Source organism: Malania oleifera, chromosome 13 (genome assembly GCF_029873635.1).
Source record: "Malania oleifera isolate guangnan ecotype guangnan chromosome 13, ASM2987363v1, whole genome shotgun sequence".
Taxonomy (NCBI): domain Eukaryota; kingdom Viridiplantae; phylum Streptophyta; class Magnoliopsida; order Santalales; family Ximeniaceae; genus Malania; species Malania oleifera.
The window spans coordinates 77,110,533-77,126,906 of record NC_080429.1 but is presented as its reverse complement, the minus strand read 5'-3'; the positions used below and the strand labels follow the sequence as shown (position 1 = coordinate 77,126,906).

Sequence of the window (16,374 nt, the reverse complement as noted above, 5' to 3'; positions counted from 1 at the left end):
TCAATGTTTCTTTGTACTTGGGTGGCACCCCCTTGATGCCTTGTTTTATATAATTTCTATTTGTTCATCAACAAAAAAAAATGGACTAAGTTGCCTGAAATTTGGGTTTCAAACCTGCTAGAATCTGAAGAATTGTCATCTGTTCCCTCTACTCTGCATTTCCATCAAACTCATTCATCTTGTTTGTCATTGGTCTAGTTTGAGTGAGTTAGGATGGAGTCCATGAATACCAAAAGTATGTTTCCTTCATCATTGCCACAGACAACGACTAAAAGTTGGATGGAAAGAAGTATGTTAAATGGTCTAAGGCTGTTAAGGTCTATTTGATAGGATTAGGTAAATTTAACCACTTTTTTCTGATCTAGGCTTCTCACGAGAAGAAAAAAGAAGTGTGAATTCAAGACGATACATTGCTTGTTTCCCTCTTGTGGAATTCGTTGGAACCCCAAATTGCAGCCATGAATGCATTTGGATGCACGAAAGGAGATACAGGATTATGTCAAGCTTTTATTCTAGTAACACTACACGTATGTAACATTACACGTGTGTATGATCTATCCTTGGGGTAGTTTCAATTACAACAGGGTGAGAGGAGTGTTATAGATTACTTTGCATAAATGAAGCACATTCATAAGGAGCTTAACATCGTGCAACCTATAACCGCCAATGTTCAAAAGGTGCAAAAGCAAAGGGAGCAAATGAAAATTCTTCCGATTGTAGCAAGTTTGAAACCCTAGTTTGAGGCAGCCCAATCCCAAATACTTGGTAGTGCAGAATTGCCATCCTTTTTGCCAATGTTTATTCTAGCATTCTGCATGCTTCCTCTAGCACACATTCCCCTACCCTTGCATCTAGCATTTCAACCTCTAGCTCAAAGAGGACTATTTTCGTCACATAGTATGATTCCAATTTTCAACTAAGCAGTCGTGGTGGAAAAGATGGACAAGTCTAAGTATGGCAACAACATCTAGGGTGTTTTCCAACAATCCCTGGACTGGTTTCTAGGCATTAGAGGTGCGGTTGATCCTCCAATACAAGCTAATTTGTATAGGATGATCGGGTTTAGGGTTTGGTTTGGTAGTAGGGTTTAGGTTGGATCTAGCTCTCATACAATGTTAGGATTTCAGGTAAAAAGGAAAACCTAATCACCATGGTCTCTCCTCTATTTATAATATATGTCAAGCAAATTCCAATGACCATAATACCCTGACTAACTCACACTAATTAGTATAACACTAACGCGCTAATAATGTTAAAATGACTAAAATAAACACTAACCCACCCTCAAATGAAGTCATCAACTTCACCACAAATACAAGAAAAACTCAATTTTCACCCAAAACACCAAATAACTTATTCCAAATCCTCCAAGCAAAATCACAATGCAAAAAAATAAAAAATAAATAAATAAATAAAATATCAGAAGGATGAGATGTTATCTCACAATTCTTATAACTGCGCACACAAACATCTAGAGAAATAGCCTACAAAAGTCTCATAGTCGGCAACAAGTTATTCACATTGATTTTATTACGCACAACCAATCAAATAAAAGCCTTAATTTTTTAGGGTACTTTGGCCTTCCAAATAAAAGAATATAAAGGGAAAAAATAATTGGGAGAAGTTAAAAATTCAGAAAATGATTTACAAGAATAAACCCCCAAATGATCCAAAGACCAAGATGAACACCCCTTCCTAAACTAAGATGACATTTATCAATAAAGTCAACATGGTTTCCATCTATATCCATTGCCCCCAGAATCGCAACAACAACAACAACAACAACAACAACAATAACAACAAAAAAACAAGCTTCAAGTCTCACTAGGTGGGGTCGGCTACATAAATCCTTTTGCGCCAATTTATGCAATCGTGGGCAATTTCCTCTAATAAATTCATAGTTACAAAATCCTTAATCACTATCTCATATTCCAAGTTAATTTAGGTCTACCGCTGACCCTTCTACTGCCCCTCATAGTAACTAGCTCATTCTTCCTTACCGGCACACTATTTCACCTACATTGCAAGTGTGCAAACCCTTTGAGTCGCCCCTCCATTATTTTATCTTCTACAGGAGCTACGCCTAACTTACCAATAATATGTTCATTCCTCAATTTATCTTGCAACGTTTATGCTGGACATCAGCTATCTAACGCAACTCTCCTCCTTTATCCGGGCTTGGGACCAGCTGTGTGAGAAAAGATTAGGATATTGAGTGCATCACAGGCAGAGTTTCCCTCCAAGAATCACAAGGAAGAAAATCCATTCGCCCTTAGCATTTTTTTCCCATCTAAATTCAGACACTTCCTGCCTCCTCTTCACCAATTAGGAAAGCATAAACCAAAAACAATGGTTATAAAAAAAGCTCTAGACAATGATCCCACGATCTAGATTTACTCAAACAATCCAGGTTGCATATTGAATCAAGATAAGCTAGAATCACATCAAAACCGATAAAGTCATGATCCCACTTAGATCGTACCAATACTACTCATTCAACTAGAGTGGCCTGTTTATGTTCCTCGGCTTTAAAAATAAGGGCCTATGTGTGTGTGTGTGTGTGTGTGTGTCTATATATATATATATATATATATATATATATATATATATATATATATAATATTCGCCCAAACAATTATATTTTTCAAAAAAAAAAAGAGCTTTATTGGCCTATTTGGCTCAAATTTTCAAAATTAGGGCAAAAGAGCACCTGAGATTGTTCACAAAGGTCTCTTGGTGCAGCTAGCTAAGAGATCTGGAGTTCAATCCTTCTTGTGTTTGATCAACACCAAATTACCAGAAATCAAATGCTTCTTGGTTTTCAATTAGAAGTTGCAGTCTTGAAGAGAACTCCAAAGTTGCAATCTCATGTTCTTATGGCCTAAATTCCAAATTTTTTATACTCTGATGAGTGATGAAGGCTCTACCATTGGAGCTAGATTCCCAAAATGTATTTTAACTTCTTATACTTACCAAGTTTTTAGGCTTAAGGGTTGTCATAATCTCCGCATACATAAATCTTCAATATTTATTTTACATTGTAAGTAGATTTCATGATCCTGGATCCAATATTGCAGGCCCCTCAACAATTACATAGGATCCCAATTTTGACAACCATGCCAAAAGCCGCTGCAAACCCTTCCCATAAAAAAACCCTTCAGCAACAAGGGAATCATGCTTGGATGGCTGCCATTTCTAAACCAGCATGGCACCGCTGAATGCTTTTGATCAATAGAATGGGAAGAGATGGAAAAAAACGCTTATGATGAGCATCTATTTGAGTTGAACATTTCCAATATCTAATTCAATTTTTTTCTTATGTAGTAGAAACGCCTTACAATCTAAAGTTTTATGCTAAGGGAAGAAATGTTCTCGGTGGATGCAGGATTTGGGACCCCCGAACTTGTATGCAACATGAGCCTACAAGAGTGCCAACCAACCAAGAGAATGATCTTTGCTTCACAGGACCAACAAAACCCACCATCTCGCTATTTCCTTTATTTAATGCTTCCTTTTTCTTTCCAAGGGATAGAGTGTCTAGTAATCCTTTTTTTTAGGATGCCCAATAACAACTCCTAGGTCAATCGAGGATAAAATGCTGAAAAGGCACGCCCAAAAAAGCATCACTAAAAAATGTAGATGAACCTACTAAAGAAGAAGTCAAGCATATCATAGATGACTACACCATGGGCTAGCCTATACACACACTGCACGAGTCAATACTACTTAGTCAAGTAGAAGAGCCAACATGAAAGCGAGGCAAGCTGGGAACAAGCTGAGACTTTTGATTTGAAGACTAAGGCTATTGGATGTCTTGCAAAGTGCAATTCTTCCTTTATTGATTCAATTTATTCTCTTAAGTGAGCTTTGTGGCTGCTTTCCGCGCTTAAAAAAGAGAAATGCCTATTTTTGATGAAGCTAAAGGGAAACAACTCCTCATTAATCCACCTTCGGGTTAAAGAATGATAAGGGCTAATGCAAATAAAATGAATTCACTCTATCATACGATTGGGACAATAACACATGGTGAACCACCATGGCCCCTTATCTACAAGCAAATCTTGTGTCCCATGTAACCAAAACATCCCCCCCCCCCCCCCCCCACCTTAACCCTTAAGGATCAAGTGAAAGCTAACCATACACAATCCTTAAACTTAGAGTCTCAAGGACTCCTAACAAGAAATCCATCTACCCATTCTAACTTAGCCTCTTGCATCATAACATGAGTAGGGGGGAGTTTGCCTAAAATCTACTCACAACGTTTAACTAAGCTTCCCAACCCCCTAACATTCCAACTCAACGGCTTCATCCCAACACCTTTCTACCCCCACTTCTCAAGGAAGAGAAACAACATAGGGCTAAAGCATTGGTGTGGTGGTGTGGGGATTGTGGGTTGTTGGGGTGGTACCAAAGTGGGTCAGAAGCTTCTACTAGGGCCATGTGCCAATGTGCTCTGAACTCTGGCAAAAGACTCCAGACTCGTTGGCAAAGCTAGGCCCCATAATCGCAATGCTCTGTTCAGGAATCAGTGGGGGAAGTTTCTAGATGCTCAGAGAATTAGCAAAAACAAGAGAAAATTGCCTTGATTTTGGAAGGCTCCAATTAAAATCTGAATATTAAACGTCATGGGGTTAATCAACTTGGATCCTTCCTTCCTGGGCCTACATTCAATGGCTTCAAGTTAGACACTTCATAAAAGAACTGCAATTGACAGCTTAAGTTTCAAAATCTGACAAACCTAAAAGAATACAACAATGAGAGTGGGCTATCAAAAAGATAAGTTTAGTTAGGCCCGACTAGAAATGAAAAAACCCAATTAAGGTGACCCATATAGGCCAAAGGGAGATGGGCTCATCCTTACGTGGGTCTAGTGGGGTCGTACCTGGCCCTGTTACTTCCATTGCCCTTATTCCTAAAATCACTACTAGTTTCAAGCTGCTACAGAGACAAGGAACTAAGGGGGGCTCCCATGAGGTCAGCAAAGTTAGAAAATCCAAAACAGGAGAAGTAATTGCGAGAGGTAGTATCACAACTGAAGCAAACGACAACTGAAAACAGACTTTCTATTCCCAAGGGATGTATAAACAGAGAACCAGTAATAAAGCACAAAATGCAATCATGGATATGAAAGCTATTTTGAGATGGAGATAGGCATCAAGCCCCACGGAAATGGTGAAGAATTTTGTAAGGGATGTTGGTTTTTTAAGGATAACATCAATGACGTGATATTCCAACAAGAGAACCGAGATGATTCATAGCAGTAGGATGATTAATTTAAACCTGAACAGGAACTAGACAAGATATATGAGAAAGAAACTCATTTTCCACTAGAAAAGATTCATGAGCATAAAGATGAGTATCTGTAGAGACACCCTTTGATTGGGTTGGCCGATTCAAACATTTTTGCTGAGCAAAAGAACTATTTATCTGATCCTAGAGATGGGAGTTTAAAGCAAAAGGTAGCACACCAGGGGACAGACACTCCTTTTACTTCTTCCATACCTGAACAACATGGAAGTGTTTTTTCAGGGATCTCTAAGCTCCAAAGAAGCCCTCGACTAGAGAAAATTGGGCTCTTAGTATCCTTATAGAAAATTATGTTCCTTGTAACTCAACCTTATCTCCATCTAATAGTTGCTTTATGTCACGATCTTAAGAGTCTTTCCAACCACGATACATGGTTTTGGGTGTGTTATTCTTACTTGGAGGAAATTAGGTTAACAAGGATTAGATTATGGAGATGTTATGGGGATGGATTCGATATGTCTTTGTGACATTGGGGTTGACTCAAATAGTATTTTTGGTGGCATTCTTGAGATTAAGATGTACGATCATAAGATCCCTGGTGGTTATTGAATGTGAATGAAAATGCTTCCGAGACATTAATTTTAGGGGAACACCAGGTGATGGCCTACTTCTCCTGGCATCCCATTAGGTTAAGTGAGCACCCTAATAAGGAGAGCTCAAGGGAGGGTGGGCTCTTGACATCCTTAAGGCAATAGGTATCTTGGGCTTTCGTGTGGGATTGGGAGCCCCATGGGCAATTCATGTGGAGAAAAAAAAATTTACAGGAAAATCAGCATGGCCTCTCTCTCTCTCTCTCACTAAACTATGGCCTCTATAAAAGTAGACGATGAAGACATGATCGATTCAAGTCGAAGAAAAACTTCAATCTTAGATTGGACAAGGTAGGGGAGACCCCTTATTTGTTCATTTTGAAGAACAATATTTCTCAGAATAGGTGGGCACGACTTTCTAAAGAGGCTAAGATCTGGTTTGTTGATGGTTTATCAATCTTCATCGAATGGAAAGGGGATATCAAAGTGTTTGCCCAGGGAACATGCAGTATTGGGTTTCAATTAGGTAGATGAAGATGGGGAAATTTCTTGAGTCAAGATTAGGGTGGAATGGTATGAACTTCTCTATGTTCGTGCTAATGGCGCTAAAAGTGGTGGATGGCAAACCTTTATGAATGATTATTGTGAGATAGCTACGGAATTTCATATTGAATCTAGAGCGAAGGTGAAGCAAGTCTTCTAGCTCCCAAATCGTCCTATCAGGTGGTGATGAAAGGGAAGATTACCAAAGGTGAAGGTGGTAAAAGTCGTGCCCAAGCATGAAATCAAGGTGTGGAGTATGGGAAAGACAATTTACTTTAAGTGTGGATGTGAATTGCAACTGAAGGAGCCTTGGGCTTCATTGTTGAAAATCACAACCATTCGATCAGAGAAGAATGTCCACATAGTCCAGGTATCTAAGGTTTTGGAAGGAGCTTGGAAGCTAGCAGAGGCGGCTAGGATTTGTGCTTGGAGAAAATGATGCAAGGAATATTGGGCTGGGAAGTCTATTCTCGTCTTGGACCTAGGCCAAGTAATTGAAGGAGCAATTTTTTTTAACTAAGTTAGGCCAACTTATTGAACAGGCTCATAGTCTTGGTTAAAATAAATTGGGCCATTCTTTGGAAATAAAGAAGGTTTCTTCTAAGTTAGGTCATTCTCAAATGGACCAATCTTTTAAACAAGACCATTTTCTAAATAAAATGTAGGCAGGGCCCAAGAGGCTGGTGTAATTTTCAAGGAACTCTTTAGATCTCAAACAAGGCCCAAGAGGATCCTTCCAATGGAGTTTCTAAAGACCAAGGATGGCTTGGAGTGGTGGATTAAAATGAAAGCACTTGCATGAAGTTGTTATGGAAGGATCTTCTCAATGGGAGCAACATCTACCAATAGTTGGAGGTCAAATTGAAGAAGTTCGGAAGATTTCTGCATTTCAAACCCAAAATTCTCCCATTAATTGGCATAGGCAAACAAGGGACTTAACAAGGATGTTATCTTTCAAGCAAATTCCAAGTACAAATCCTACCTTGTAATGCTTAGGTTCTAAGCAGATTCTTGATGGCTAAGAGGGTTTGACATCTTCATTAGAAAGAAGCATGAGTACTGAAAGGGTTAAAGGGAAAAAGGCGATGAAGGAAAATCTTGTTTCAAACAATTTTGGAGTTTTGGTCGATGATTGTATTTTGGAGCAAGAGATTACAATAGTAGAAGGGATCACCAATGGGCCTTCTAAAGTGGTCAAAAAAGGAACAGATTCAATAAAAAAATCACAATTCTTGTGAAGTTGAGAGTTAGGGGAACAATGTTGTTTAGGGGAAGAAAAGTCAAATAAGCTCAAGGGTTAAAAGGTGTACCCTCGTCAAAATATAAGGCAAATGGGTGTTGAAATGAAGAAAAAGTTTCAAGAAAAGCCAGCTACTTCTACTGAGAAGACAAGAAAAGTTTTAAGGAGATGCTAGTGGTATTTTAAGTATAATGGAAGAACCACTTGTGCAGAGGTGCACAACCAATGAAGGGATAAGTAGTTCCAAGGAAAAAAAGAACAAGAGGGATTTTTCTAATAATGACGGTGTCGACATCAGTGACTTTGATTGTGATAGGTGTTTGCTCTTCGACAAGATTCGGGAACAGTATGCTTATGTTTCTGATTCATCGAATACACTTAGGGATTTAACGTATGTGCCACCTCCTTCATTAGAAGGGTTGGAGGGAATTAGTATTTTTTATGATGATGATATGGGTGAAAAACAATTGGCTAAGGATGGAATTTTTGCCTTCTCCTTTAGATGAGTTCTCTAGGAAAAAACTTGAAGCTCAGCATTTATTGGATGAATTTGGTTTACACATATTAGATTATGGAGGAAATGACATTCGGACAGATGGTGGTAAATCTAAGATTAAGAAGAGTCAAAGGGAATAGAAAATTTGAAATGTTTGGTGAACTACTATGGGGAATGGATTAAAGAGAGGCTTTCTCGTTTAGTTTTGTGTAGATTTATGTTTATTTTTATTTTTATTTATTTATCCTTTTTTCCTTTATTTTTTAAGGATTTTTCCTCGTTTGCATTGTAATTTACGATCCATTTGAGAATGAAGTCACATGGTACTCTCAGCTCAGAGGCTTTGATGTTCAACCTTCTTGGTCGTCAGCTATACAGTTGGGCTGAGTCATTTTAGACCCAGTTGGACTATCAAGAGGTGTTAATCTTTCATATGTCTGGCTTCAGTAGGTATGGGGTCACTTCCCTCAACTCTGGCTAGTGGGTCTTAAGTGATATGTACTTTGAGATGAGGATTGTGCTATGGGGATGAGAGATAACCTCAGTACTGGTGGAATGTGAGTTGAACTCCCTTACTGTTTGAACCTTGGTTCCTTAGTGACAACCTCAATTCGGTCCAGGGCTTTCAAGCACCACTGATTAGACATTTTGGTGCTTCCATGGATGAGGATGAGTACAGCTGGGCAGGACTTGGTGTAGTCTTGCCGCTGCATAGGCATGACTCTGTCACACTTTACGCAGATCTAGGCAAGGGTGATTCCTTTTAGCCTTAGAAATATGCATATCCATGACATTATGCTCCTAACTCTGGGCATGCATTTTCAATTTCGCTGATACTCGGAATGGGATTATTAACTTTGACTAAGGCATTCCATCTAAACCTGTAGACATCATAATTGAACAAGATTATTCTCTTTGGCATAAAGAGTTAGATTCTGAAGGAAGGATAGTGACTTTAGATCGACAAAGGGATGACAGAGACAACCAGGACCCACAAGAATTGTTCAATAGACTAGAGAACAAGTTAGTTAACTTGCTAGTGAGGCAATTTTGATCGTGGACATGCTAAGGGAGTGATGCAAAAGTTTTTAAAGGCAAGTTGAATCTATGAAATGATTAAAGAATACACCACTAGGACTAATGTGGTGTCTTTGGAAAGAGACAGGAGTCAGATGACACTAGCAGTTATTGAGCTGAGCGTAGCAAGGCTAATAGGCATAGTTCTGCATCTTTTGTCTTGTGGCGCTCTCAGTTCCTTCATTTGATTGTTGGCTGGATTCTTTTGTAGTTTCAATTCTTTGTTCACAGCATTGTTTGTTTTGAGGTATACTTTGCAAGTAAAGGTCGGAACCCTTTGGCACTCTTTGGAGGGTTCTTTTGCGTGTCAAAAATAGATAACAGGATCAATCTAAGACAAACTGGAGTAATTCCCAATTTCTCCAGCAAGAAATCAAGCATCCTAGTTAAGCAATTAAATCTCTAGGCTCTGGGGTCCTATTAAAAAAAAATTGATAGAAAAAGAAATTCATTAGATAGAAAAGAATGTACAACTAGGAGAGAAGAGATCTCCTTAACGTAATCTGAGAATCCTCAGAAAAACCAAAAAAAAAGGAAAACAAAAAAAAAATGAAAAAAAAAAAAAAACAAAACAGCAAAGTCAAATCAGCACGCCCTTAGAAGGGACTTCCAATCCTCCTGAATTTCTGTCAAACACATCCCCTTAAATCTTTCATTGCCCACACACCACAAAGAAGCAACCAATATGGATCTTCTTCCTTGAAAAAATACGTAGATTACATTCCTTCCACAAGCCCCATAGCACTGCAAATAAAGCACAATTCCATAAAGCAATACCTTCCTTCCTCCTTCCAACCCCCACATAAATATTTCCAAGAGCTCCTCCCTTGTCCTCGGACAAACCCAGCTTTCCCCAAAATACTTAAATAACTTATTCCAAACCTTCCATGCAAAATCGCAATGCAAGAAAAATGAGAAACAGAATCTGAACAATCAAAACAAAGCATACATATATCAGGGAATAAGGCTTTTAAAAGTCTCCTCATCTGCAGCAAGTCATTTGTATTTATTCAATTAAGCACAACCAACCAAAGAAATGCTTTGATTTTATACGGGATTTTGATCTTCCAGATCACTTTGTATAGTGGAAAGGGATGATTGGTACTGACCAAGAAATTAAAGAAATATTTACACGAAAAACACCCAAGGAATAATCCAACAACCAAGATTGACTATCATCCTCGGAAGACATCCTACAATTTTTCAACATAACCAATAAAAAAGATAATTCAATAGTTTCCCTATCATTCAAGGCTCTCCTAAAACAAAAATTCCAAATAGAGGGCCACCCAAATCTGCAATAAAAGAAGCAATGCGATCATTCTGCCCTGAGCTCAAACAAAATAAACGAGGAAAAAAGGCGTTGCCCCGAGCTCAAACAAATAAACGAGGAAAAGAGGTGGCCAAAACAACATTCTTCAACCATATATCTTTCCAAAAATGAATGCTGCAAACGTTACCCATCATAACTTTGGTGTGGGGAATAAAGAGAGGATAAATCAGGGAAATAGCTTTCCACAGGCTTTCTGTAGAACATCTAGAGCCTAAATTAGTGTCCCACGCATTCCCCTCAAGTCCAAATTTACTTTTGATAACTTTATGCCACAAGGAGGAAACATCTAACGGGAACTGCCAAAGCCATTTATCCCAAAGAGCCGTGTTCTTGGACACCAAATTTCCAAGACCCAAACCAACCTCTCTCTTAGTCCTACACACCACTTCCCAATTCACTAAGTGATCCTTAAAACCCCCTACCCCTGACCACAAAAAATCTCTCATAATTCTCTCAATCTTACTAGCGACTTCCATTGGGATTTTAAAAATAGACAGAAAATACAACGAAATACTAGAAAGACAAGCCTGAATTAAAAAAATAAACTATGGAATTAAAGATTCAGGGTCAAATTGGAACAATTAACTACTGACAACAAATCCATGAACAAGACATCCTATAATAAAATGATCTTTTTAATTTAAATATAAACTTTTACTTCTTCTCCAGTTAAAAACCTACAGCAATTAAATTTTTTTAAGACTAAAATTTAGATCTCTTCATTTCATATCAGAATGCACATGCCCATTCAATATTTTAAAATTTTGAAGTAACTATTACCAAATTGAAAAAAAAAACACAAAACAATAAACATTAAAAGAAACTAGGTGACTTAGCAATACCTCCGAGTGTAGTAACATTCTCTCGTCAAAACCTACAGCAGTAGAGTTTTCTGAGGCTGAACTTTCTGAACCCAATTCTGCAAAAGAAAAATGAGAATGATTACAGAGAATCAATTATACCATGTCAATCTTAATATTAGACATGTATTATACAGAAGAGATGTCATGGAGATATGTAGTCTGCAGAAGTTGTTTCACAGAATCCACGACTGCCGAAAAACTATACCAATGAGACAAATATATAGCACAAATATTAAGGAAAATTAAAGAACAAGGCTTGGTATTTATAAGTATAAGGTCATTCCATATAGCAGTAAACATTGGCATTTGATTTTTAACTTTGCTCTCTCAAGAGACTAACAAAATTCGGTAGAATATAAATTTAGAAATGATTAAGGGTTAACTCTTCTTAGGAGTAAAGGATTATAGAAGCAGCACGGCCAACAATAAAGAGAAACCGTGTCACTCAAAGAAGTCTAAGCAAAGACCTTGCCAAAAAAATCTCAAATTGAGATTCCGCATATACTGATAAAAAATGAACTGATCTTAAAAATTTTATAGAACAACCACCATCACCAATCCTTTACCCCAACTATTTCAGATCAGCTACATGGATCTCTCTCCCTGCAATTTGGTCTAAGACAATACTTTATTTTTAAATCTTAACAGAATTTGAGAACACTTATAAAGACTTCTCAAATTATAATAACAACACAAACCATTCCAATGTCTGAACAGAGATTTTTCTTTTTATTTTTTAAACCACACAAGAAGGAGCTACCTACGCACGAAATCTACTTCAAAAAACACAACCCTTTCAACATACATCAATTTTGGCAGCAATCACACTGACGTCTCACTGAAACTAGATTTTTCTGTAATTTAAAAGAAGAACAATAACCCTTTTTTTTCCACGGGCAGGAGGGGGGAGGAAGAATGTAAAATTCTGACAGCAAAGGTTCACAGTGTCTTAAACTAGCTTCTGAGAACATTTTCTTTGTCTAGACAACACGTTTCTAAATCTCCTCATAAACTAAATATCTCACTGTATCTGGAAGTCTTACCCAAAATATTTTTAATAATTCCCCAACCACCTACAAGAAATCCAAAATAATTTACAAAATATACCAATAATGCTCAGCTAAATATGCCTGCAACGCCTGCTGTTTCTCAAATTCACATAATGATTATGCCATTAATGTATCATTTTTATCCCAAAAAGTTGGAGGACTTTCTTGCATGAGTTCCTGATATAAAATCCATCTTTATACAACCCATTTTAATTCAACTTTATCCCAAATTCTGGATCAGCTCTATAAATGCTTTTTCTTATTCCGATCTATCAAGATCCATATTTTCCACCTCTTTGAGTTTTGGACTAATGAATAATAAGGATCCCCCAACACAAATCCAATGTTAATGGTCGCAGGGTGGAACAATAGACTTTTTTCTTTTTCTTTTTGAATAGGAAAAGAAATTAAGGAAGAAGAGAGACAGAAAAAATAAATGCAAAAATAATAATAATAATAATAATAAATATATAAATAGAAACAGGAAGAAAAATAAATAGAAGACATCAAGTCAACAGGACCAGCCAATCAGGCCGAAAATCTGAAAAGCATATCCCATTGATATTCCATTCATGGATTATCTCAGATGAGAGAGCATGAAACCAAAAACTAAAAAACAAAACGTTTCATACCAAGTTGTATGTGGTCATCTAAGATAAATGTGGAGCAAAACATAGTTCAATAAGTGTTTGATGCAACTGGATTGAATGCTTTCCTTAAAAAAAATTTTAAAAAAAAAAAACCATCAGCATCTTCATTGTGATTAATGACTCTATGAATAATTAGTTGTACATTTAGATCTTTTGATAAACAAAATTTGGAAAAAATAAAATAAAAGAATAATTTAAAGATTAATATGAAATATGGTTTTAAAAAGAAAAAAACAACAATGACCACCCCGAGTTTTGTCATTACGTGCGCCTCCCATCACACATAAGAAGTTCAAGAATATTCCTTGACATCTAGGTTTAGTAACACTTTCTCCCCATCCATTAGTTGGCTGTCAATTGAAAAAACAAGATTGTTCTGCCACTTTCCATCTGTTCCATACAAATCTATTTTCCCAGATCTGCAACACCAGCAGTCCCTCCAATCAAACCAATCTAAGTTCTATTGATAATTTTTTTGATAAAATATATAAATATACATAAGGTAGAATTAATAAAATAAAATAAACACACACACACACACAATTTAGAGTTTCAAGTTCAATTGCACTGCATTTGGAAGTATGTAGTTTGAGCCTTGGATTTGAAATTGTGAATTTGGACGGAACTCAATATAAAATTTGAGAAAATCCAATACAATTTATTATTGAGCTGTTTTCCTTTTCCAAATCTAAGGCTTGAACTCCATGCTTTCAAACAGAAGGTTAGGGACCAGCAAGCGGCAGCAGGCTGGGGAGCAATTGGACTTATGCCACTTAAAAGCTGGTGTGGGATTCAAAATTGTTTAACTATTTCATCTTTTCTAATTTCATGTAGGGCAAAGAGTAGAGGTAATGGTCAGTGAGATTCAGATGTGGAGAGTTCTGGTTGAGGTGGGTTTCACCAAAACATCACGATGGCTAGCAGTGGCATGCATACATTAGACAACATAATGATTGAGGACCGCCCACAAAACCCCATCGCTGGAGAACACCCCAGGAGCCAGCCAAATGCCGGCAGGGCCGACCATACGCGCCGGCGTGTGAGTGAAGTTCTGGCCATTTTTTCCCCTTTTTTTTTCCCTCTGCCATGCTCTGATTCCTTCTTTAAGCTATATTATCAAGCTGTTAGGCCAGTTTTTTGCTCAAAATTTCAACCTTTTTCGACCATGTGAGTGTTCCGTTAATTTCTGTTCAGGGTTTGTGAAGGCTTACTTGTAATTTCTAACAGGCTTGAGACCTGAGTTCGAGGCAGCTTGGTCCCAAATACTCAGTAGACCCGAGCTGCCATCATTTGCCGATGTTTATTCTCATGTCCTTCGTGCTTCCTTTAGCACGCATTCTCCTGCTCTGGCATCTAGCTCTAAGAGGACAGCCTTTGCTACAAAAGGCGATTCAAGTTCTCTACCAAACAACCGCAAAATCTATCACAGTGGTTCGAGTGATCATAGTGCTAGAGATAGACAAGGTAGAGGAACTCTTCGCAAGTGCACTCATTGTGAACGGAATAATCATACTATTGAGCAGTGTTGGGATCTTCACGAAAGACCTTCACATGTTGCCAATGCAACCACCACCGACTCCTCAACTTTGGGGTTGAGTGAGGGGCAACGTACTGTATCTATTCCAGAGGAATAGTATTCCAAGTTCTAGAAGTATCAAGCATCACAAGAAGTTTCTCTTCCCATTGCATCCCTTGCCCAAATAAGTAATCACACAGTGTGTCTATCATCCAGTTGTCTTGTCCTAGTCCTGCGATCATAGGCTCTACTGCCACAGATCATATCACAGGTATACCTAACTTCTTCTCCACTCTTAATACCCTGCAAATTTACCTTGTGTTACTCTTGTTGATGGATCCACTACTGCAGTCAAGGGAATTGAGGCAATAAATCCCACTTCTTCTATTTCTCTTCCTTCGATTTTATATATTCCCAAATAACATTTCAATCTTACGTCCCTTAGAAAAATTACTAAATCCATGAATTGCTCAAGGACATTCTTCCCTAATTCTGTGATTATTCAGGATTTGAAGACGAGGAAGACAATTGGCAAAGGGCGTGAAGCTACTGGACTATATCACTTTGAGCCGCTATCTCCTTCTACCACCTACACTGTTGCTGCCACACCTTTCCAAATTCATTGTCACATGGGTCATCCTTCATTGGAAAAGTTAAAATGTCTTGTTCCTAGTTTGAGTTCTTTGTCTAGTCTCGATTGTGAGTATTGACAATAGGGAACCATCGTGTTTCTTTCATTTATCGAATCAATAAACAGGTTGCAAGCCCTTTTATGCTAGTTTATTTAGATGTCTGGAATCCTAGTAGGGTCGTGTCCAAGTTGGGTTTCCAGTACCATGTAACCTTTGTGGATGATTATTCAAGAATGACTTGATGATATTTAATAAAAGATTGTTCTGAATTATTTCAAATATTTTTTTCCTTTTGCTCTAAAATAAATACTCAATTTGATTTGCCAATTCGAATACTTCAAAGTGATAATGCTGAAGAGTTTTTCAATGCACAATTCACTACTTATATGACTCAATTTGATACTGTTCATCAATCATCCTGTTCCCACACTCCTCAACAAAATGGGGTTGCAGAGTGGAAAAATAGACATCTTGTAATCACTCGCACCTTACTTTATCAAATGCATGTACCTGAAATTTTTTGGAGTGATGTTGTACTTACTGCTTGTTATCTGATCAACAAAATGTCATCCTCTCTCAGTAGTAAAATTTCCTACTCCACTCCCTTTCCTAATTCACATTTATTTTCTCTTCCTCCTCATATATTTGGGTGTGTGTCCTTTGTTCATCAACCAATTCTTGGGACGGATAAGTTGGATCCTTGTGCTATATAATGTGTCTTTCTAGGCTACTCATATACTCAAATGGGATATCGTTGTTACAATCCTATGCTGCATCGCTTCTTTGTTTCTAGCGATGCTACCTTCATTGAGTCTACATCTTAATACACCCAATCACTGAGCGCTTCTAAGCTCAATAAGTCTCTTCCTTTGCCTAATCTTCCAGATTCTACATTGTTGTCCTTGCCCAACCGACCATCCGAGTCTCCATGTAGTTCGAGTCCTTCTCATTGCCTTCATCATCCTTATTTGCGGGTATATTCACGACGCCGACTCCAAAGAAGAGAGTCCCCTCTAGCTTCTATTACCACGCCTTTGTTTTCCTCGTCTGATGATCATACTTCCCATGATGTTGATCCTCCTATTGCTGTTCGGAAAGATAAACTCACATGTACTCAACACCCCATTTCCAACTATGT

General features: G+C 37.8%; 1 protein-coding gene across 4 annotated transcripts in view; it reads right to left on the bottom strand.

Annotated features, from left to right (window-relative positions):
- Positions 1-16,374, bottom strand: part of LOC131146417 (histone deacetylase 15) — a 104,721-nt gene that overhangs the window by 63,717 nt on the left and 24,630 nt on the right. For all 4 annotated transcript variants that reach the window (XM_058096014.1, XM_058096013.1, XM_058096015.1 and 1 more), the window contains one exon: positions 11,369-11,445. In XM_058096014.1, the coding sequence (XP_057951997.1) occupies positions 11,369-11,445 (77 nt within the window). The remainder of the gene's footprint in view (positions 1-11,368; positions 11,446-16,374) is intronic.